Source organism: Engystomops pustulosus, chromosome 8 (assembly GCF_040894005.1).
Source record: "Engystomops pustulosus chromosome 8, aEngPut4.maternal, whole genome shotgun sequence".
In the NCBI taxonomy this organism is placed as follows: Eukaryota; Metazoa; Chordata; class Amphibia; order Anura; family Leptodactylidae; genus Engystomops; species Engystomops pustulosus.
In genome coordinates this window covers 61,896,447-61,921,696 of record NC_092418.1, presented here as the reverse complement: position 1 = coordinate 61,921,696, position 25,250 = coordinate 61,896,447, and the positions used below count along the sequence as shown (strand labels likewise).

Genomic DNA, 25,250 nt, shown 5'->3' with positions numbered 1-25,250 from the left:
CTATCCATCTTTTACGGAATCGATGCACTGTTTCCTCTGTCAAATGGGTTTCTATCAGGCATATAATTGCTGGGAGATGTTTATTTACAGCGTCAAATACTTGACAACGTTTCATCCTATCACTTGAGCCTCTGATGTTCCAAGTAAATATGCTTACCTCCTTAGTCATTTATCGGTCAGGAAAGTGAAAAAAAAAAAGGAAAGAGAAAGAAAAAACAACAAAGAAAAAAAAAAAAAGGAGGACCCCCCCCCCCATTGCCAGCAAACCCCTTCCCTCCACCTGACTCACTTTACCATCGTAGGTCTCATACCAAAAACCACCTTTGCCTACTCCTCACTACCATTTGCCCAGGGCCCTCCATGACCCTATTTTCTACAAGGGGCTATAATTTTTCAGGCATCCCTTCTTCTTTTTCTTTTTTTTTCCTTCTTTCTCTCCTTCTTTTCCCCCCAGTCAAACTAGAGGCCCTGCTGGTCCAGCCAGCTAGTAGCCACTGTGGCTGAGGAGAAAAAACATGTTTTGTCTTTATAAATGATGCGAAGCTTAGTCGGAAACATTAGGGCGTATTGAATATTAGCCTCCAATAATCTTTTTTTAACCCCTTTAAAACTTGCTCTCTTTATTTGCGTATCTTTCGAAAAGTCGGGGTATATCGAAATTTTGGCATCTTTTAATGCCTGGGTTACCGTGGTCCGACTTTGTCTCAGTATATAGTCTCAGTCACGTGAGCTGACTAATTTGGCAAGAATGGTTCTAGGCGGGTATCCCGGGGGCAATTTTTTAAATGGAATTCGGTGTGCACGTTCCACCCCGAACGTGCTAGAAAACCCTGCAGTGTCAAAAGTTTCTGTTAACCATTTTTGTATCTGTTCTGACATGTCTTTGCCTATTTCCCCTTCTGGGTAGCCCATGATTCTGATATTAGCACGTCTCGACCTGTCTTCGAGGTCTGTCAGTTTTTCCTGCAGTCTACGGTTTTCCGCCCTGTTACGATCTGCCTCTTGTTTTATTTCTTTCATGTTTGCTGCTAGTTCCTTACAGCTGATCTCATAACTTTTTGCTTTCTCTCGTACCTTATTGATCTCCTCTCTAACTAATATGATCTCTGATTGTAGTGTGGTAATCTGACCATTTATTTTTTCAATTGCTGTCCTTGACTCCTCCACGGATACCTTAGTTTCCTTAACAGTAGTCAAGATTTCCGCTAGAGTCTCTTTTAGTTCAGGCGGGAGTTCCTCCATTTGAGAGGAGGAGGCTCTGGCCCCACTATCACCTTCTTCTATTTGATCTTTCGGGGTCTGCCTGGTCTTAGCCTGGGATGCTTTCCACAATTTATCAATCCCCCCCCCCTGACTTCCTCTGGGGGTTTTTAGGGCCCATTGCTTCAGGTATTCCTCTCCTCCGCTTCTACCCCTCCTCCCCTTCTACCCCCTTCACACCTCTTAATTCCCCTACTTGATAACCCACCCACACAAATATTTGTACTTTATGTAATTTGCTTGTAGACTGAGATCTACTTACTCAATTAAATTATCTATCTCAGAATACGACCAGCAGAGTAAATTAGTAAGCAGCGTAAAGGGAACCGAGGAGAAACAATGAGAAAAAAAAAAACACCAATAGATCTTATATGGAGAGTTAGTAGTTGATAGTTAATACAGACCCTCTTATGCGTATAGCACAGGTGTACAGGGAATAAATGAATTAGTGGGTAAAAGAGCTTTCTCTCATGCACAGATCAACCTTATATACTTTACAGTAGATTTGATGATTAAATCAATACGATTTCTTCCAAACAAGGGGCACAGTTGCACTCGGTACGATAGAATAAGAGTTAATAGTTAGTAGTTAGATAGTTAGTACAGTCCCTCTGATGCACGGAACACAGTTGTATAGCAAATTAATAAATTAATAGATAGAAGAACTTCCTCTCACACACAGAGCAAACTTATATACTGTACAGTAGAATTATTAGGACAATAAAGTTTCTTCCAGACATGGGGCACAATTGAAATCCGTACAATAGGTTAATAGTTAATAGTTGGTAAGGTCACTCCGATGCAGCAAGCCCAAAGCAGTAGGTTAGTGGTTTATGCAGAGGATTAAGAGGTTACTGGTTAATCTCTCCCAGCCTTTAGTCGCTTGTATAATAGGTTAGTATTAGAGTCTCTCCAAGAAAAAACAAAAACAAGAGAGCACAATTAAATCCTATGTAGAGAGTTAGTAGTTGCTAGTTAGTACAGTCCCTCTGATGTACAGAACACAGTTGTATAGAAGGTAAGTGAAATTAGTGGGTAGAAGAACTTTCTCTCATGCACGAAGCCGAGTGATATTCTGTGTAATAGATTTGATGATTAAATCAATAAGATTTCTTCCAAACGAGGGGCACAGTTGAAATCAATACGGTAGGTTGGTAGTTAATAGTTGATAGTTGGAAAGTTAATACACACCCTCAGATACCCGGAACACAATTATGTGTAGAGCAGATAAGTGAATTAGTGGATAGAAAAACTTTCTCTCATACACAGAGCAAAGTTATATACTATGCAGTAGGTTTAGGGATTAGATCAGTAAGGTTTTCTTCCAAACAAAGGACACAGTTGAAATCAGTACGGTAGGTTAATAGTTAGTAGTAGGTAGTTGGTAAAGTCACTTCTATGCAACGAACACGCATCTATAGGTTAGTGGTTATAATTTCAGACAAATTCTACCACCAATTGCCCGAGAGTTAAAGTAAAATGACCAAAGTTATCCGGATAGCGTTACACTTATCTTGGTAAAAACCTCAATACCGTGCGAACAGCGCAAGATGCTTGTTCAGGACGAGGAGAAAGACTGTCTTACCCATGGACTTGGTCCGGCTCGGGGGTAAATCATGGTATCCTTTTGACAATCGCGTGCCCTAAGGCACTGTCTTTTCTTCGGATTCGGCCCAGGGTTTAGCACAGGGGTCCAAACATCATATAGCAGCTAACCGCCAGTTCTCGGCACACAGGTACGTCAAAGTAGTCCACTTCGCTCACGGGCCACCCTCCTTCCAAAGGGAGAGCTCGAAGCAATGAAAGCCTCTTTCCACCTAGATGACCGGAACTACGGTGCCGTCTTCTCGGGCTCTCCTGTTCGTTATCGCCCTGGCATATCCTCTAATGGTCCTCGATGCATCAGAGTTTATTGGTTTAGTAAGCTAGTGACATATTTATATGTATTTTATCTGATCTATTTATACATCTATTTAAATACTGTATTGAGTGTGATCTTATATGGAATTAAATGTGCTGCCTGTTGCTAGAAAGAATTACAATCAATATATAAATAAAATACAATGTTAAGGGAATGAAGTATAAAAATAATGTATTACATAAAATATGTTCAATCTTGTCTTTCCAGATAAATCGTGGATGCACACTCCTGAAGCTTTATCAAAAAACTTAATTGCCTACAATGCTAAGGTAAACACTGTACCATGTCACAGAATTATTTAGATGGTTTATATTTATAAATAGATATTGAATTTCTGCTGAATATAATACAGGAGCAGGATGGCAATGTGGAACGATCGATACTTACAAAACAGTATTGTTTTTATAGACACTCCCTGAATGCAAGGGTTCTGGAAGGTGCAGAAAGGGAGTTAGAGTTGTCCACGCAGCTTCTGTATGGCACAATCACCCATAACCTGGAATAGCTAAAATAGCCTCATTGAACAGAGCCTTTTCAGCACCGTAGGCTGCCACCAGCTCTTTAGATACCTAATCAACCTTCCCAGATATTTAGGCAGCAAAATGGCATCTCAAATAGCTAGTGATAATCTTGACCAAAATGTTCTTGTGTTGTGTGCCTGCTCTCCTTCCCGGACTAAACAAAGCCATGCGAATTTGATTGACTGCATTCAAGCGTAGCCGCTGCGTTTTCTCATCCTTAGATCCGACTACAGTTAGTGGCGGGTCGCTGGAAAAGATTTATGCAACGATAGCGTAGTACATTCAAACAGGTCCCAATTTATTCAATAAAATATACAGTACTTAATAACATAAGTCTAAAAATGTGCATTTAAAGTAGTAGTCAGGACGCCAGTCTCGCATGTCCCCCCGACCCTGGGTTTTGCCAACACCGCTTCTTCCGGGGCATTGCTGGCGTGCATTCCTTATCCCCATTTATATTTATATCAGTTTCATTACATTAAAGCACAAAATAATCATATAATCCGTTTTTATAACATACATCACTTTTTATACAATATGTAAAATATATTAAACAAAAATTTAAAAAAGTGTACAATACTATATAACTATAAATCCTTTCTAAAATAGAAACAAAGTATGGTGCGGCAGCACTCAGAATTCCTCCACACGGATGGTACTGTTAACCCCTTAAGGATGCAGGGTTTTTCGGCTCATTTCTCGCTCTTCAACTTCAAAAATCCATAACTTTTTCATTTTTACGTGTACAGACCTGTGTGAGGGCTTATTTTGTGCGTAACAAATTTTACTTTCCCGTAATGTTATTTATTTTAACATGCCATGTACTGCGAAGCTGAAAAAAAATTCCAAATGTGGAAAAATTGAAAAAAAAACGTCACCTTCTTGTGGGCTCAGTTTTTACGACTTTCACTCTTCGCTCCAAATAACACGCCTACTTTATTCTTTGGTTCGATGCGATCGCGGTGATACCGCGATAGGTTTTATTGTGTTTTAATACATTTTCAAAAATTAAACAAATGTGTACAAAAAAGAAAACATTTTTTTTGCCATCTTCTGACGCTAATAACTTTTTCATACCTTGGCGCACGGAGATGTGTGAGGGGTCATTTTTTGTGAAATGAGGCGACGTTTTCATTGCTACCATTTTGAGGTCTGTGCGACATTTTCATCACTTTTTATTTCATGTTTTATGTTATGTAAAAAGGTGTAAAAGTCGCATTTCGGACATTTGGGCGCCATTTCCCACCTCTGAGGTCACCGCCGCCCGTAACCGCTTTTATATTTTGATAGATTGGGCATTTTGGGACGCGGCGATACCTAATATGTTTGTGATTTTTACTGTTTATTATGTTTTATATCCGTTCTAGGGAAAGGGGGGTGATTTGAACTTTTAATATTTTATTAATTTTTTTTCTTTTTTAAACTTTTTTTTTTCACTATTTTTTAGACCATCTAGGGTACATTAACCCTAAATGGTCAGATCGCTCCTACCATATACTGCAATACTACAGTATTGCAATATATGGCATTTTTGCACACTATACATTACAATGAGCCACAGGCTCATTGTAATGGATATGTAGAAGCCATGTATCCTCGGGTCAAACGAAGACCCGAGGCTACCATGGCCCTTTTACCATGGCCCCACACTTCTTTGTTAACTTTTAATAAACTTTTATTAAACTCCGCGTAGCTGCGAGCCCTCGTCCAGCAATCCTGCTGTCTGCGCATGCGCAGAAGAGTAGGCTCACGCCTGTTAAGGAGCAGTGATCGCGCAGGCGCGGGTCTGCTCTTCTGCACATGCGCAGACGGCAGGATCGCCAGACGAGGGCGCGGAGCTGTGCGCCGAAGATGGTGAGTAGGAGGGGAAAAGAGGCTACCGGGGCGTGGAGTAGCCGCCTCATGTAACCTCAGATGTGGCTACTCCACGCCCCCAGTAGCCACATAGGTAAATTTGCATACAAGTTTAATAAAAGTTAACAAAATAGTGTGGGGACGTGAGGATTAGCCCTTAAAAGGGCTATCCTCACGTCCCATTGATCCACCTACCACCCGATCTACCTTTTATAGGTAGATTTGTGGTGGTAGGTTCCCTTTAATACCCGATGCAACGATGGGAGCCATCGTGTCATCCTGTAACAGAATTGGAAGATATTTGTTTATAACTAGAGATGAGTGAACATAATCGTCCGAGCTTGATGCTCGTTCGAGCATTAGCATACTCGAAACTGCTCGTTGCTCGGACGAATACTTCGCCCGCTCGAGAAAATGGCATCTCCCGCCGTTGTGATTTTTGGTGGCCAGAAACAGAGCCAATCACAAGCCAGGAGACTCTGCACTCCACCCAGCATGACGTGGTACCCTTACACGTCGATAGCAGTGGTTTGCTGGCCAGATCAGGTGACCCTGGAATAGACTAGCTCGCATCATTCTCTGTCTGGATGCCGCTAGGGAGAGAGCTGCTGCTGGTCAGGGAAAGCGTTAGGGTGTTCTATTAGAATACAGGCGGTCCCCTACTTAAGGACACCCGACTTACAGACAACCCATAGTTACAGACAGACCCCTCTGACTTCTGGGGAAGCTTTCTGAATGCTTTACTATATTCCCAGACTGCAATAATCAGCTGTAAGGTGTCTTTAATGAAGCTTTATTGATAATCCTTGGTTCCATTGGAGCAAAAAATGTTTAAACTCCAATTGTCACTGGGCCCAAAAACTTTTTTGTCTGGATCTACAATTATAAAGTATACAGTTTAGACTTGCATACAAATTCAACTTAAGGACAAACCTCCAGACCCTATCTTGTATGTAACCCGGGGACTGCCTGTAGTGTTAGGCAGGAGTGATTCTACAAGAACCCAACAGCCGTTCTTAGGGCTACAACAGCATTATATTTTACTTTTTTTTTGTTTGCTTGTGGCTGGGCTTGCTGGCATTAGTAGTGCAGCTAGTACCATATTGTGAGGAATTTGCTGGGAGACTTGCGACCGTTGTGTTTAGCTCTTAGTGACACACATATCCACCTCAAACACCGAAGTGGGACAATTTATTAGGGGTTTGATTTGAATTAGGCACAGTCTGCTGATTTTTTTTTTTTTTTTACGTTTATTTCTTTTTATAACTCAAAGTCAGCAGGCACAGCACAAAATCCAGTTGTGTGCTGTCAGTGTAGGTTAGAAACTAGCCATAACAATAGGATAGCATCGTTTTGTTTAAAAAAAAAAAAATTAAACACAAACATTTTTTTTTCAAAAGTTCACACTTTAATTTGGAAAATGTTTAACCCGAGGGCTAGGGGTAGAGGACGTGGACGTGGGCATCCAACTACTGCAGGGGTCAGAGGCCGTGGTCCTGGGTGGGGTGAGACACCACCTGCTGATGAGGGAGCAGGGGAACGCCGCAGAGCTACACTCCCTAGGTTCATCATGTCTCAAGTTACTGGGACTCATGGTAGAGCACTGTTGAGGCCAGAACAGTGCGAAGAGGTGATGTCGTGGATTGCGGACAATGCTTCTAGCCATTTGTCCACCAGCCTCCTTCCCCCCAGTCTGCCCCCTCCCAGCAAAATTTGGCATTTGAACCGCCATATTCTGAGGAACTGTTTTCTGGACCCTTCCCACCGTCACAAACCACTTGTCCGGTTGCTGCTGAGCTATTTTCTGATGCCCAGGTTTTCCACCAGTCACAGTCTGTGGGTGATGATGACATTATTGACGTAGTGGAAGAAGTGTGTAAAGAGGTGTCGGACGATGAGGAGACACTGTTATCAGACAGTGGTGAAGTTGTTGTCAGGGCAGGAAGTCCGAGGGGGGAGCAGACTGAGGGATCGGAGGATGATGAGGTGACAGACCCAAGCTGGGTTGATAGGCTGGGTGAACACAGTGCTTCTGAGACGGAGGCGAGTCCTATAGCAGAACAGGTTGGAAGAGGCAGTGGTGGGGCCAGACAGAGAGGCAGGGCTAGAGCTGGTGCATCAGCGCCAAATGTTTCCCGTAGTCAAGCTCCCATGGCGAGGGCTAGATTTTCAGAAGTCTGGAGGTTCTTTAAGGAAACACCGGATGACCGACAGGTGGTGTGCAACCTGTGCCAAACCAGGATCAGCAGGGGTTCCACAACTACTAGCTTAACTACCACCAGTATGCGCAGGCATATGAATGCTAAACACCCCAGTCAATGGCACCAAGCCCGTTCACCTCCGGCTGGGCACACCACTGCTCCTTCCCGTGTCATCTGCTAGTCAGCCCCCTGCCCAGGACCCCGGCCCAAACACCTCCCGTGCGAAAACCCCATCTTCGCCTCCATGATCCTCCACAGCATCCACCAGCGTTCAGCTCTCCATACCCCAGACGCTGGAGCGCAAAAGGAAGTATAGTGCAACACACCCACACGCCCAAGCCCTCAACGTCCACATCTCCAAACTGCTTAGCCTGGAGATGCTGCCCTGTAGGCTGGTAGAGACCGAGGCCTTTCGAAACCTCATGGCGGCGGCCGCACCTTGGTATTTGGTCCCCAGCCGCCACTACTTTTCCCGATGTGCCGTCCCAACCTTGCACAAGCACGTGTCAGAGAACATCATCCGTGCCCTGACCAACGCCGTTTCTGACAAGGTCCACCTGACCATGGACACGTTGACGAGTGCTGCCGGGCAGGGCCACTATATATCGCTGACGGCACACTGGGTTAAATTGGTGGAGGCTGGGACTGAGTCTGACCCTGGGGCTGGTCATATACTGCCGACGCCGAGGATTGCGGGGCCTACCTCGGTCCAGATCTCAAAGGCCTACTATGCCTCCTCCTCCCACTCCTCCTCCACCTCCTCCTCCGAATTACCATCCGTGGGCATGGCGCCATCAGTCGGTAGCTCTAGGCACAGCAGCAGTGCCATTGCCATGCTAAGCGACAGCAGGCGGTGCTAAAACTGCTGAGCCTAGGCGATAAAAGGCACACCGCCCAAGAGCTATTACAGGGCATCATGGCGCAGACTGATCTGTGGCTGGCACCGCAGAACCTGAAGCCAGGCATGGTTGACAACGGCCGTAACCTGGTGGCGGCTCTGCAACTCGGCAGACTGACACATGTGCCATGCCTGGCCCATGTGTTAAATCTCATAGTTCAGCGTTTCCTCAAGACATACCCTAATCTGTCTGATTTGCTCACGAAGGTGCGCCGCATCTGTGAGTATTTCAGGAAGTCCAGCACAAATGCTGTCACTCTCAGGGCAGCACAGCGCCGCCTCCAACTGCCCGCTCACCGACTGTTGTGCGACGTGCCCACGAGGTGGAATTCAACATTAACCATGTTATCCAGAGTTTACCAGCAGCGCAGAGCGATTGTAGACTGCCAGATGTCAACTTCCACCAGAACTGGTAGTCAGGTCAGTCAGCTTCCTCAAGTCTACAATGAGGAGTGGACGTGGATGTCTGATATCTGTCAGGTGCTGAGTAACTTTGAGGAGTCAACACAGATGGTCAGTGGCGATGCCGCCATCATCAGCCTCACCATCCCGCTGCTTGGCCTGTTGAAAAACTCTCTGGTCAACTTGAAGTCGGAAGCTTTGCGCTTGTCACAAGAGACGGGGGAAGAAGATTCCCTTGTTGATAGCCAAAGCACCCTCAGGTCTGTTTCTCAGCGCATATCTGAGGAGGTGGAGGAGGAAGAGGAGGAGAATGTTGGCGAGACAGAAGAGGGGAGCATTGCTCAGTCCTTCACTGTTCAGCGTGTATGGGCAGAAGAAGAGGAGTTTGAGGAGGAGGAAATGGAGAGTCAGGCCAGTGAGGGGAGTGAATTCTTGCACGTTGGTACTCTGGCGCATATGACAGATTTCATGCTAGGCTGCCTATTTATTCCAGCACCGATTTACTGGGTATTCACTCTCCTGGACCCATGGTACAAGCAAAATCTTTCCACTCTCATCCCTGGAGAGGAAAGGAGTGTGAGAATGCATGAATACCAGCAGGCCCTGGTGCACAAGCTGAAACAGTATTTCCCTTCTGACAGCGCTAGCGGCAGAGGGCGTACTTCTGCTGGACAAGTAGCGAGGGAGAGTAGGCGAGCAGGCAGCTTGTCCAGCACTGGCAGGGGTACGCTTTACAAGGCCTTTGCCAGTTTTATGTCACCCCAGCAAGACACTGTCACCTGTCCCCAGTCTCGGCAGAGTAGGGCTGATCTTTACAGAAAGATGGTGAGGGAGTAAGTAGCTGACCATACCATCGTCCTAAATGATCACACAGCTCCCTACAACTACTGGGTTTCAAAGCTGGACATGTGGCACGAACTGGCGCTGTACGCCTTGGAGGTTCTTGCCTGCCCTGCCGCTAGTCTGTTGTTCGAGCGGATTTTCAGTGCAGCTGGTGGCATCATCACCGATAAGCATACACGCCTGTCGACTGACAGCGCTGACAGACTGACGCTTATCAAGATGAATAAAGCCTGGATTTCTCCGGATTTTCATTCTCCACCAGGTGAAAGAAGCTGAACCTGAATAATGTATGCACTCCTCCTCCTCATTCTCCTCCTTCTCCTCCTCTTTGTACACTAAAGCAGAGGAAACTGGCTATTTTTTGCCAGGGCCAACTGGCTCTAGCTATAGTACTCTATGTATTTAATTTTTCTGGAGGACCACCTACCTGTTCCTCTGGTTTGAAAACTTTTTTGGACTGCCACATACAGGCACTATCCAAATTAAATTGTCTCCATAGCAGCCTCCACACGTCGTCTTTTTAGCTGCTTCCACACGTTGTCTCCATTGCTACCTCCACACGTCATCGCCATAGCTGCCTCCAAAAGTCGTCCATATAGCTGCCTCCATACATCGTCCCCTTAGCAAACGAGCTGTGTCAGGCAGAATTTTGGGTTGTTTTCATGGCTTCCACATCAAACTTGTTAACTTTGTCGCCACCCTGCTGTGTAATCCACAAAATATACTGGAAAACTTTTATCATTTACCGATATTATTTCAGCGCTTCTTGCGCATCTGTTTACATTCCCCTCACCCGCCATAACCCAAACTTATAAGAACACTACTACACTTGATCTTATACAAAAGGTTCTTAGAAGTGCTGTTTGGGGGGTAGCCGAGAGAGAGGGGCTTGGATAGGCGAAAGCTCGCCTGGCAGCGGAGCGCCAGCTCCATCCCAAGATCCAACTAATATAGTTTTAACTGCAGCACCTTTAAACTACTACTAGTTCACTGCCTCCATACATCGTTCCCTTATCAAACAAGCTGTGTCAGGCAGAATTTTCAGGTGTTTCACCAGATACATAGTGGAACTCGGCCCATCTGTCGCCGCCATGCTGGAGACCTGAAGTTGCAATCATAGCAGCGCAATATGGATACCCCATACTGCAACTCTTAATCATGGAACCATTTCCGAAAAAACTATTAAAAATAGAACCACTATGCTATTCCATTATTCCTAGGTGAAATATTCAAACGACCCGGCCTGCTTTGAAAATTATAATTTTTTCAAAGTAAATGCTTCTGGTCCCCAGGCCCATTTTGGGTGGGGAGGAGCCTAGAGACCGGGGCTTGGACAGGCGAAAGCTCGCCTGGCAGGGGACCGCCAGCTCCATCCCAAGATTAGGCAGCCTCAGAGGCATCCATGCATGCTGCCCCTGCTGTTTCCTGTCCATTTTGCCTCCACGATCCTCCACAGCGTCCACCAATGTCTCCATGCGCAACTTTCAACTCTCTATACCCCAGACACTGGAGCACGAGAGGATATGCAGCACATCATCCCCTTATCAAACGAGCTGTGTCAGGCAGAATTTTCAGGTGTTTCACCAAATACATAGTGGAACTCGGCCCATCTGTCGCCGCCATGCTGGAGACCTGAAGTTGCAATCATTGGTGAAGCCTGAGTCCATTTAGGGTATGTCGCCATGACACTTTCTACCCTGCCGCTGCCTCTGCATGCCGTCCCCTATAGTGTCAGGGTCAATTATTACATGTTTTAGATGCTATCTAGCCTCATTCGGTCCCTCTGTCATGGCCATGCTGTTGCCCATAATTTTGGCATAATGGTACGATTAAGCAGCCTCAGAGGCATCCATGCATGCTGCCCCTGCTGTTTCCTGTCCGTTTCCGTGGTGTTTTCATCCTTTTCTGAGGTTCCCAGGTGTTTGGCCAAGCTTCCCTGTGCAGAGCCTTGGTCCCCTTGAAAAATCGGGAAAATAACGAATAACGAGCACCCGAGAATTTAAGTGCTCGCTCATTTCTAGTCATAAACATTCATGAGGTACATAAGATATGCTATATAAGTAGAATTACAATGTACTAGACCTGAAATTGGTCTAAGAACCTAATAACGTAAAAATGACCATTATGAAATGAGCCCTAACCAGGGGAATATATAGCATCAGGGGGCTATATTAAGGTACACAACAGTGCCATAATAAGGCAGATGTACCTACGTAGATGCATGCCTGGAAATAAGATTGCACAAAAGTACCAATATTAAGCCCCAATGCTACTCCTCAGACCTCCACACCATGCATATCAAGAATCAAATTCACACAGAAGAAAGAATGTGATCCATCACAATTTAAAACTTAAAAACAAAAACAATGACAAAAAAATGACAAACACCAACATTTATGAAGGCAGTGGAATATACATCCAGTAGCTTATAAAAATCTTTGAAATCTGGAATGAAAATAACATGTATGAGCATCAAAATATTGCAAGTTGTAACCTATTATGTTATAATTTCACCAATACAGCATAAAAGAATGATTCAGCCTGCACAGGGCCTAGAGATGGAAGTCACAATTTTAAAAGACATTAAGTTTGAAATCTACACTTAGGCCTCTGGGTCTCAAAATATCCAATGTAAAAATCCACCGCGGTTCCCTTTGTTTGAGTAAGTGTTCACGTTCAGCGCCTGTGTTTAGTGACACATTTTTTTTGCAACATATGGGGGTATGCTATGGGCGCCAACATGGCCTCCACTTAAGCCATCATCGCCATGGCCACACTAGTGGAGGAGTACATCTATACCGCCCCATACTTTGGACATGTCCTAAGATGGTGGAGGTACATTGATGATGCGTTCCTCCTCTGGACCGGATGAATTTTTACTTATTTGAATACTTTTGAAAATTTGTACAACACAACACAAATATAGTATACAGTTGGGATTTAAAGATTTACCTGTCCCTAAACCCTTTACAGAAGAGGGGGTGACCGTGAACAATTACTTAAACAAAGGGAACTGTGGTGGATTTTTACATTGGACTCTTGTAGATTTCAAACTAAATGGGGCACATTTACTTACGCATCCCATTGACGCCGCCGATCTGGAATGTCCGACGAGGATTCGGAGCTTCCGCGATTCACTAAGATCGTGCGTCCAATTTCCTGTATGTGTGTCGCTTTCCGCGCTGAGGTCCGTCAGAGTTCACCTTCTTCTGCCGGGTGCATGTGAGTGCTCAAAGATGTTCAATCAGGTGCATTAAAACTTATTATGAACAACCAAAATAAATAGCAAAATAAATAGCATTAAAATATCACATAGTGTAATTTTTACATTGTGACAACATCATTACATTGTTGCAAAGCTCACCCATAACCTTCATGCATTTTGGCACCACCTACTTTCTTGGCCTTCAAAACATAAGTGTGCATGCATGCTCAATATCCTAGGACGTCCGTAAACCATTACACCGCAGCTAATTACACCCTTCATCATAATCCTCATTTCCTAGGGTTTAAAGTCACTGAATAAAAATGACTGCAACAAACTCAGCACAACACTATTATTCCATATATTACAGAACAGTGTGCACCAGCTAATAATAATAAACTTTGTTTATATAGCATTATCATATTTTAGCACTTTACAAATCATAGGGGACATATGCAAATAAAATACTACAATATAGAGTATTACAATACTACAATATAAGGTATTAGTCTTATAGTCTGGGGAAGGGCAGTCCAGAGAATTGGTGCAGCATGGGAGAAGTCCTGGAAATGTGCAAGAAAGGTGGGAATTAAGATTGAGATGGATCTAACATCACCGCTGGATTGAAAATCACACGTTAGGCAATAGATTGAAGGGAGGTGCAGCATTCTGCAGAGATTTGTAAATGAAGGTTATTATTTTAAACGGTATGATTTGTAAAGTGCTATGGAATTAGATGGCGCTATATAAGATTATTGTTATTACTCAGAAGGAGCTGGCCAAACAGTGCATGTAGTGTGCAGTGTAGTGCACTGTGTAGTGTCTGTGTAGTGTTTGGTCTGTAAGGAAAGCCTGGCTTCTGTATTAAAATAGATTGTAGAGGAGAGAGTTTAGTGGAAGACCGATTAGTAGGCAGTTACAGTGGTCTATTTGAGAGTGAATCATAGCAACAATTAGCATTTTAAAAGTTTCACTTGTAAGAAATAGGCGGCAACAGTGAGCGAATGCAGCACAACCCCAAGACAGCAGGCCTGCTGCCTCAATGTTATAGTGATTCTACATGCTGAGCTGGATAGGTCAGGGTTGGGATTTTTAGCAGATGGAAAGGTGGAAAGACAAGAAGTTCAGTCTTAAAAAGATTACGTTTCAAGAAAAGAGAGGACTTGATGTTAAAGTTGGCAGAGAGACCATTGCTAGTGTTCTGCGTTAAGCAGGGGCGGACTGGCCATAAGACCCACCGGGAGAAATCCCGGTGGGCCGATTGGTTTAGGGCCGGTCCGGGGCCGGCCCGGTACTGGTGGGGCCGGTGAAAAATAAAAACACATGAAACTCACCTTTCCGACGCACCGACGCTGCACCCCTGCTTGATACAGTCCGGCGGTGGGGATGAGAGCTCCGTACGGGCCGGCGTTGCACAGACCATGACGTCGGCAAGCGTCTGACGTCATGGTCTGTGCGACGCCGGCCCATACGGAGCTCTCCCCGCCGCCGGACTGGATCAAGCAGGGGCGCAGCGTCGGAAAGGTGAGTTTCATGTGTTTTTATTTTTATGTGCTGGGCTGGCTGTATACACCGGGGCAGGGGCTGGCAGGCTGTATACACCGGGGCAGGGGCTGGCAGGCTGTATACAGCGGCGGGGCAGGGGCTGGCAGGCTGTATACAGCGGCGGGGCAGGGGCTGGCAGGCTGTATACAGCGGCGGGGCAGGGGCTGGCAGGCTGTATACAGCGGCGGGGCAGGGGCTGGCAGGCTGTATACAGCGGCGGGGCAGGGGCTGGCAGGCTGTATACAGCGGCGGGGCAGGGGCTGGCAGGCTGTATACAGCGGCGGGGCAGGGGCTGGCAGGCTGTATACAGCGGCGGGGCAGGGGCTGGCAGGCTGTATACAGCGGCGGGGCAGGGGCTTGCAGGCTGTATACACCGGCGGGGCAGGGGCTTGCAGGCTGTATACACCGGCGGGGCAGGGGCTTGCAGGCTGTATACACCGGCGGGGCAGGGGCTTGCAGGCTGTATACACCGGCGGGGCAGGGGCTTGCAGGCTGTATACACCGGCGGGGCAGGGGCTTGCAGGCTGTATACACCGGCGGGGCAGGGGCTGGCAGGCTGTATACAACGGGGCAGGGGCTTGCAGGCTGTATACACCGGGGCAGGGGCTGGCAGGCTGTATACACGGGGCAGGAGCTGTCTGGTGATACATAGGGGGCAGTATTATAGTAGTTATAGCAGAGAAACTTGTAAGGAAAAGGTAGGGAATCCAGCATCCATACAAGTTGATTCACGTGTAGACAATTATTAAAACATCTTCATAAGTTTCATCTTCATTTTTCTAAAAAATCTTCATATAAAGCAGTGACATGGACACAAAGCAAAAAAAAAAAGTGAAAAACAAAAAAACAAAAAAGAGGTTGCAGCGGTAACGCGTTTCGGACTCTTACATGTTAGTTCTTAGTCATACCTAAGATGGTATGACTAAGTCCGAAACCCGTTACCACTGCAACTTCTTTTTTGTTTTTTGTATTTTTCACAGTTTTTTTTTGCTTTGTGTCCATGTCACTGCTTTATATGAAGATTTTTTAGAAAAATTAAGATTAAACTTTTGAAGATGTTTCAATAATTGTCTACACGTGAATCAACTTGTATGGATGCTGGATTCCCTACCTTTTCCTTACAAGTTTCTCTGCTGCCATTATATACCATTTTGGACTTCCGGACCATTGGTTTTTGGGATTATTCCGTGCACCTGGCCAAAATCGTTGTGAAAGAAGCGCAGTCGACAAGGGGTGAGCCGTTTCCATTTTTTTCTTCCCATTTTTTGGGCATTGTTACTGATATCATTATAGTTGTTATATTCCTGTACATAGGGGGCAGTATTATAGTAGTTATATTCTTGTACATAGGGGGCAGTATTATAGTAGTTATATTCCTGTACATAGGGGGCAGTATTATAGTAGTTATATTCTTGTACATAGGGGACAGTATTATAGTAGTTATAGTCTTGTACATAGGGGGCAGTATTATAGTAGTTATATTCCTGTACATAGGGGGCAGTATTATAGTAGTTATATTCTTGTACATAGGGGGCAGTATTATAGTAGTTATATTCTTGTACATAGGGGGCAGTATTATAGTAGTTATATTCCTGTACATAGGGGGCAGTATTATAGTAGTTATATTCTTGTACATAGGGGGCAGTATTATAGTAGTTATATTCTTGTACATAGGGGGCAGTATTATAGTAGTATATTCTTGTACATAGAGGGCAGTATTATAGTAGTTATATTCTTGTACATAGGGGGGCAGTATTATAGTAGTTATAGTCTTGTACATAGGGGGCAGTATTATAGTAGTTATATTCCTGTACATAGGGGGCAGTATTATAGTAGTTATATTCCTGTACATAGGGGGCAGTATTATAGTAGTTATATTCTTGTACATAGGGGGCAGTATTATAGTAGTTATAGTCTTGTACATAGGGGGCAGTATTATAGTAGTTATATTCCTGTACATAGGGGGCAGTATTATAGTAGTTATATTCTCTTACATAGGGGGCAGTATTATAGTAGTTATATTCTCTTACATAGGGGGAAGTATTATAGTAGTTATATTCTTGTACATAGGGGGAAGTATTATAGTAGTTATATTCTTGTACATAGGGGGCAGTATTATAGTAGTTATATTCTTGTACATAGGGGGCAGTATTATAGTAGTTATATTCTTGTACATAGGGGACAGTGTTATAGTAGTTATATTCTTGTACATAGGGGACAGTATTATAGTAGTTATATTCCTGTACATAGGAGCAGTATTATAGTAGTTATGAAGAAAAGAAGAAAACGTGGGTTGTGGGCTCCAGCAACATAAGAGTGTGTGGCTCCGTTTTTCGTATAAAAAATCCAAAAAAATTTATTTCAACATCTTAAAAACTTGCGGAGTGCAAAAAAGACAGGCATGGATACACCAAAGACGTGACACATAGACAAAGCTTGCGGTAACGCGTTTCGGACTGTAGCCAACTAGTCCTTACTCATACCTAGCTCAGGTAAACTGTTGCAGGTTTTAAATAGCACCTTGTGGTGAACCTGGAACCAACAACGCCCCTTCCACGGACGTGGGATAGACCTGTGAGGTAAGCAGAAGGAGGGAAAAGAAGAAGAGGGAGGGAAGAAGGGAAAAGGGGGGAAGGAAGAGAGGGGGAGGAGAATAATGATATAGTGATAGCGATATAACCTAAAGTGAACTTTACATTAGTAAAAATACATGAGATCCTGTTTAGAGTTCAAGCCTTTAGGAATGCGAGTGTCTAGATTCAGTATCCAAAAGGCTTCCCTAAGAAACAACGCTTTCTTCCAATCACCTCCTCTTCTGGGTTTGGAGACTTGTTCTATGGCTGTTACACGCATACCATGCATGGATCCAGAATGGACCTCCTTGTAATGTTTGGAGATGCCTGACAGATTACGTGTGCTGGCTATGGTACGGGGGTTTGATCCTGTGATATGTTCGCTTATACGATCTTTGAGTTTTCTGGCTGTACAGCCAACATATTGCAAGGAACATAATGAGCAATGTATTAAGTAAATGACATTGGTAGTTTCACAATTCATATACGACTGTATATTGTAATGACGACCTGTGCTCACTGAAGTAAAAGAGGTGGTTTTATGTATGTATTTGCAGAGGTTACATCGACTGCCCCCACAGCAGTAGCTGCCCTTGGTTTGAAGCCAGTGACGATGAGAAAGTTTGTCTGAAAAAGTATTGGGAGATAAAAGGTTACCCAAAGTTTGGGCTTTGGTGGATACAAAAGAGACACCATGTTGCAGTATGCTTCTTAAAATGGGCTCATGTTCCAAGATGGGAAGGTGTTTTTTGATAATATCCGTAATTTTGTAGAACTGATTGTTGTATTTGGTACTAAAAGTAACTGTAGATTTAGTGTGGGTGTTATTCTTTTGTTTCGATGTAAGGAAGAAGTTGCGTGTTTTACTATCCACTATCCTACGTGCTCTCTTACATGATCTACGAGTATAGCCTCTCTGTGTAAGTCTGTGTTCTACTGTTCTGCTCTCCTGGACATAATCATTATCTAATGTACATGATCGCTTGGCCCTCAGGAATTCTCCTATAGGGAGATTTCTAACTGTGTGGTTGGGATGGCAGCTAGTGGCATGCAGTAAAGTGTTGTCCGCAGTGGGTTTGCGGAAAAGTTTGGTTTGTACTGTATTAGTGTAGCTATTGCCAGTGAGCATGATGTCCAGGAAGGGCATATGAACAGGATGATGTGAAAATGTAAATTGCAAATTGAGGGAGTTGGAGTTTAGGTAGGTGACAAAATTGGTGACTGTCTCCTGGTCGGAATTCCAGACCAGGAGACAGTCATCAATGTAACGGCCATACCATGCAATAGATGTAAGAAAAGGGTTATCAAACGAAAAGAGGTGTGCTTCCTCCCAGTATGCCATGTAAAGATTTGCTAGTGAGGGGGAAAAGGCAGCACCCATGGGGCAGCCGAGTTTTTGAACGTAGTAGATATTATTGAAAGTAAAAAAATTATTGGAGAGTAAAAAGGAAAGCACCATGATGATGTAGTCTTGTAAGGTTTCGCTGTAGTTACTGTATTTCTGCAAATGGTGTTTTAATGCTATGCATGCCTTACTGTGTGGAATGGACGTATATAGGGCAGTTACATCACAGGTTAGCCAGCTGTAAGAAGAATGCCATGGGAAGTGATTCATAATGTTAAGGACAGCTTTTGAATCTTGAAGAAAGCCAGGGAGACGGGACACTAGGGGCTGGAGTAGTTTGTCAAGCCACGCACTGAGACGTTCAGTTAGCGAATCAGTGCTGGACACAATGGGTCTAAAGGGTGGAGGGAACTTATCTTTGTGTGTTTTGGGCAAAGCATAAAAGGATGGGGTGACAGGGTTGGAAGGAAGCAAAAACTGAGCCATATGATTATCAAGGATGCCCAAGTGGACACCCTCTTGTAACAGAGATTTAAGTTTGGCTATGATGTTTTCTGTGGGATCTGAACTAAGCCTGTTATATACATTTGGATCATTTAGCATTTTTTCAATCTCTTTTTTTATACAGTCCTTTGTCAAGGACCACTACGGAACCCCCTTTGTCCGACGGTCGTATGTATATGTATGGGTTGTTCCGCAGTTGAGTAATGGCTTTGCGTTCCCTTATGGTTAAATTTGAGTCATTTGCAGATGAAGAAGACGAATCCTGCAATGCTTTCAGCTCCCGTTCGACCTGGTCTTGGAAAATGTCCATCTCTGTGGATCTGGCGTGAATGGGATAAAAGGTGGGATTTTTTGTGTTCAAAATTTTAGAGGTATCCGAAAACGGGTTGTCCAGAGTGTCTTGGGTATCTTCCGATATTAGGTTGAGTAAGAGAACTTGTTCTTCAAATGGAAGTTTATGGTCAAAAAATTCCTTGCTGGTGTTGTTAATCATGGCAGGAGGGTTATGGGAAGTAAAGTCATGTTTTTCAGTCTCACCAAAGAAATGCTTCTTGACTGTTAAAAGTCTCACAAATTTGTTGACATCTCTTATGACTTCATAGAGGTTCATGTCGTGAGTCGGGGCAAAACTCAAGCCCTTCTTTAAGATGTTAATTTGATCTTGTGACAGAATAGTTGCTGACATATTGACGACACTGGTATTAGTAGTAGATGAACTATTTTGTGAGGATTGTTTGGACACATCTTCTTCAGTTATTTCTTGGTTTGACGAGTCGTGTAGATGCGTTTGGTTGCATCGTCTTTTGTGCTTCCTTCCCCCTCTGCGATGTTTTTTGTGGCTGGTTTGGCCACTGGCTTGTAGTTTTTTGCCTGAGTATTATAGGAAGTAAATTGTTTTCGTTGTCTGAAATGTCCGTGTTCGCATCTGACTCATATTCTGAAGACGAAAAAGTAACCTTACTCTTGGATTTGTAGCGTTTGTTGCGTTTTCGAAGAATAGGTTTGTGTTTAGACTGAAGCGACTTGATGTATACTTGGTTGGTTGCATAGTCGTCTAAGTCTCTTGTAAATTTTTCCTTCTTTGTTTGCATGATAGTGGTTTCAAGCGACTCGAGACGGTCTTGCGTTTTTTTCTGTAGCTCTGAGTAATTGCTACAGGATTCAAATTGTTGTATCTGGGTCTGTATGGAAGCAATCTCATTTTCGAGTGATGCTAGTCATTCCTGTTCGTCCTGAATAATTAATTTCATGAGTTTGAACGAACATTCTGATAATATTTCATTCCATTTAGATTCAAATAGATTGCTCTGTTCAGTGGAAGGAAATTTTTTAATTCGCAGACCCCTCGGGATCATTTGTTTCTCGGAGTACGTTTGGAGAGTGGTGGAATCCCACCAGAGTTTCATTTGGTTGATTAATAGGTTTTCCAACTTGTTGGCCAAACCAAACCAGTGGCCAAACCAGCCACAAAAAACATCGCAGAGGGGGAAGGAAGCACAAAAGACGATGCAACCAAACGCATCTACACGACTCGTCAAACCAAGAAATAACTGAAGATGTGTCCAAACAATCCTCACAAAATAGTTCATCTACTACTAATACCAGTGTCGTCAACATGTCAGCAACTATTCTGTCACAAGATCAAATTAACATCTTAAAGAAGGGCTTGAGTTTTGCCCCGACTCACGACATGAACCTCTATGAAGTCATAAGAGATGTCAACAAATTTGTGAGACTTTTAACAGTCAAGAAGCATTTCTTTGGTGAGACTGAAAAACATGACTTTACTTCCCATAACCCTCCTGCCATGATTAACAACACCAGCAAGGAATTTTTTGACCATAAACTTCCATTTGAAGAACAAGTTCTCTTACTCAACCTAATTTCGGAAGATACCCAAGACACTCTGGACAACCCGTTTTCGGATACCTCTAAAATTTTGAACACAAAAAATCCCACCTTTTATCCCATTCACGCCAGATCCACAGAGATGGACATTTTCCAAGACCAGGTCGAACGGGAGCTGAAAGCATTGCAGGATTCGTCTTCTTCATCTGCAAATGACTCAAATTTAACCATAAGGGAACGCAAAGCCATTACTCAACTGCGGAACAACCCATACATATACATACGACCGTCGGACAAAGGGGGTTCCGTAGTGGTCCTTGACAAAGGACTGTATAAAAAAGAGATTGAAAAAATGCTAAATGATCCAAATGTATATAACAGGCTTAGTTCAGATCCCACAGAAAACATCATAGCCAAACTTAAATCTCTGTTACAAGAGGGTGTCCACTTGGGCATCCTTGATAATCATATGGCTCAGTTTTTGCTTCCCTCCAACCCTGTCACCCCATCCTTTTATGCTTTGCCCAAAACACACAAAGATAAGTTCCCTCCACCCTTTAGACCCATTGTGTCCAGCACTGATTCGCTAACTGAACGTCTCAGTGCGTGGCTTGACAAACTACTCCAGCCCCTAGTGTCCCGTCTCCCTGGCTTTCTTCAAGATTCAAAAGCTGTCCTTAACATTATGAATCACTTCCCATGGCATTCTTCTTACAGCTGGCTAACCTGTGATGTAACTGCCCTATATACGTCCATTCCACACAGTAAGGCATGCATAGCATTAAAACACCATTTGCAGAAATACAGTAACTACAGCGAAACCTTACAAGACTACATCATCATGGTGCTTTCCTTTTTACTCTCCAATAATTTTTTTACTTTCAATAATATCTACTACGTTCAAAAACTCGGCTGCCCCATGGGTGCTGCCTTTTCCCCCTCACTAGCAAATCTTTACATGGCATACTGGGAGGAAGCACACCTCTTTTCGTTTGATAACCCTTTTCTTACATCTATTGCATGGTATGGCCGTTACATTGATGACTGTCTCCTGGTCTGGAATTCCGACCAGGAGACAGTCACCAATTTTGTCACCTACCTAAACTCCAACTCCCTCAATTTGCAATTTACATTTTCACATCATCCTGTTCATATGCCCTTCCTGGACATCATGCTCACTGGCAATAGCTACACTAATACAGTACAAACCAAACTTTTCCGCAAACCCACTGCGGGCAACACTTTACTGCATGCCACTAGCTGCCATCCCAACCACACAGTTAGAAATCTCCCTATAGGAGAATTCCTGAGGGCCAAGCGATCATGTACATTAGATAATGATTATGTCCAGGAGAGCAGAACAGTAGAACACAGACTTACACAGAGAGGCTATACTCGTAGATCATGTAAGAGAGCACGTAGGATAGTGGATAGTAAAACACGCAACTTCTACCTTACATCGAAACAAAAGAATAACACCCACACTAAATCTACAGTTACTTTTAGTACCAAATACAACAATCAGTTCTACAAAATTACGGATATTATCAAAAAACACCTTCCCATCTTGGAACATGAGCCCATTTTAAGAAGCATACTGCAACATGGTGTCTCTTTTGTATCCACCAAAGCCCAAACTTTGGGTAACCTTTTATCTCCCAATACTTTTTCAGACAAACTTTCTCATTGTCACTGGCTTCAAACCAAGGGCAGCTACTGCTGTGGGGGCAGTCGATGTAACCTCTGCAAATACATACATAAAACCACCTCTTTTACTTCAGTGAGCACAGGTCGTCATTACAATATACAGTCGTATATGAATTGTGAAACTACCAATGTCATTTACTTAATACATTGCTCATTATGTTCCTTGCAATATGTTGGCTGTACAGCCAGAAAACTCAAAGATCGTATAAGCGAACATATCACAGGATCAAACCCCCGTACCATAGCCAGCACACGTAATCTGTCAGGCATCTCCAAACATTACAAGGAGGTCCATTCTGGATCCATGCATGGTATGCGTGTAACAGCCATAGAACAAGTCTCCAAACCCAGAAGAGGAGGTGATTGGAAGAAAGCGTTGTTTCTTAGGGAAGCCTTTTGGATTCTGAATCTAGACACTCGCATTCCTAGAGGCTTGAACTCTAAACAGGATCTCATGTATTTTTACTAATGTAAAGTTCACTTTAGGTTATATCGCTATCCGTGGAAAGGGGCGTTGTCGGTGACATCACCGTAAACCTGTTCCAGGTTCACCACAAGGTGCTATTTAAAACCTGCAACAGTTTACCTGAGCTAGGTATGAGTAAGGACTAGTTGGCTACAGTCCGAAACGCGTTACCGCAAGCTTTGTCTATGTGTCACGTCTTTGGTGTATCCATGCCTGTCTTTTTTGCACTCCGCAAGTTTTTAAGATGTTGAAATAAATTTTTTTGGATTTTTTATACGAAAAACGGAGCCACACACTCTTATGTTGCTGGAGCCCACAACCTACGTTTTCTTCTTTTCTTCATTTGCCCGAGTGGCGGTCCACAGTCCGGATTGGACCTAGGCTTCTGTGCAACCTGTCGTTCCACGGCCGAATGAGGACTACTATAGGGGTGAGCTGATTTTCAAACATTTTTTCTTGTGCTATATATCGAATTATAGTAGTTATATTCTTGTACATAGGGGACAGTATTATAGTAGTTATATTCTTGTACATAGGGGGCAGTATTATAGTAGTTATATTTCTGTACATAGGAGCAGTATTATAGTAGTTATATTCTTGTACATAGGGGGCAGTATTATAGCAGTTATATTCCTGTACATAGGGGGCAGTATTATAGTAGTTATATTCTTGTACAGAGGGGGCAGTATTATAGTAGTTATATTCTTGTTTATCAGAGAAGGTATTGTAGTATGTTTTTTTAGTGTACATATATGGCAGTATTAAGTTGTGTGCTCTTTAAATAGAAGTGTTATTCCTTTACAAGGAGGCAGTATGAGTCTCTTTCTCTGCGGTGTACATGTTGATTTAGACCATCTATAAACAGTTTTAATGGAGTTTAGTAGCTCCACCCACATCACAAGACCACGCCTACTTGTTTTGACCCCGCCCACAGAATGGGGCCACTTTTACGTTTTTTTCCAGGGCCACTTTAAATTCCCAGTCCGCCCCTGGCGTTAAGGTAGTATGTACAGAAGTATATAGCTGGGAATCGGCATAAGGCCGCATTTACACGACTTTTAATGCTCACCAAGGCCGTAGCCAGGCGGGCATACATCAGGTGCGGTGGAGGGGTGACCCCTCTCCATAGAGAACGGCCATTCATATGGGGAAAGATAGGACATATCAGCTATTGTCTTATATTAATACAATGGAGGGATGACTAAAGGAAACATCAGATATAATGCACAGACTACAAATACACACAAAAAAAAATAGAAAAACATATTTTTAAATGTCAAAGGCAAGGAGGTGAATTTCCCTTTGAGCAGAAATTCTTTATTATTCAGTGTCCATTGTGTTGTTCGCTGCGGGAAAAAAAATAAAACATAATTCATAAAACAATAAAAAATTTTTATTTAATATCGATGATTTTCTATATGGGTTACAAAATTTTGAATGCCTTTTACTTTTCATGTCATGGTTGTGTTGTGTTAGCCCAATAAGTTGCTCATAAAGCTCAATACCCTGCACCATAAGATGTTTGGATATAGCTTATTATCCCAAAGGGGGCTGTAAAGTTCTCTGTGAGTCAGTTACCTTTTAGAATTACTATTAGGATGCATCGCAAGAAGCAGTTTGATATGGGTAGTTAGGTTTCTAGTACCTAGTAAAAGAAAACAAGCTAAGAATTCTAATTTAAAAGCAAGCATTTAGCACACAGATAAAGAACTATTCTCATAAGATTCTAATTTAGTGACCGGTTATATTAAAATAAATGGAGGTTTAATTTTATGTCCATTGTTAATAACAAATCTGATGAACTAGAAACCCTGAAAAATAGAGTTCTGTAGTTTTTTTTTAAATATAACCCTTGTATTTATACAGAAAATAGCTCATTATGTTATTTTTGTGTTTTTAGAGATTCAAATCCACTTCCCTTGGACAATACATAGCTGTTTCATTGTCCTGCGTTGTAAAAATAACAGCAATTTACCTTCTGAAAGAAAGTACCTATTTACTAAACAGGCAATCCATCCATTGTACTATTTAACCAGCTTAGGTTGCAGGAGAAGTATGCTTGTCCTAATTAGCTGTGACTTCCTGCATTAGGATGAGCATACTCTACCTGCAGATCCAATGTGCCAGCATGATCTGCAGCCAGACTGGCTGTGTCTT

At 43.3% G+C, this 25,250-nt stretch overlaps 1 protein-coding gene across 17 annotated transcripts in view; it reads left to right on the top strand.

The window, feature by feature from the left end:
• Positions 1–25,250, top strand: part of GULP1 (GULP PTB domain containing engulfment adaptor 1) — a 657,395-nt gene that overhangs the window by 198,881 nt on the left and 433,264 nt on the right. For all 17 annotated transcript variants that reach the window (XM_072120987.1, XM_072120984.1, XM_072120982.1 and 14 more), the window contains one exon: positions 3,389–3,450. In XM_072120987.1, coding sequence (XP_071977088.1) covers positions 3,389–3,450 — 62 coding nt within the window. The remainder of the gene's footprint in view (positions 1–3,388; positions 3,451–25,250) is intronic.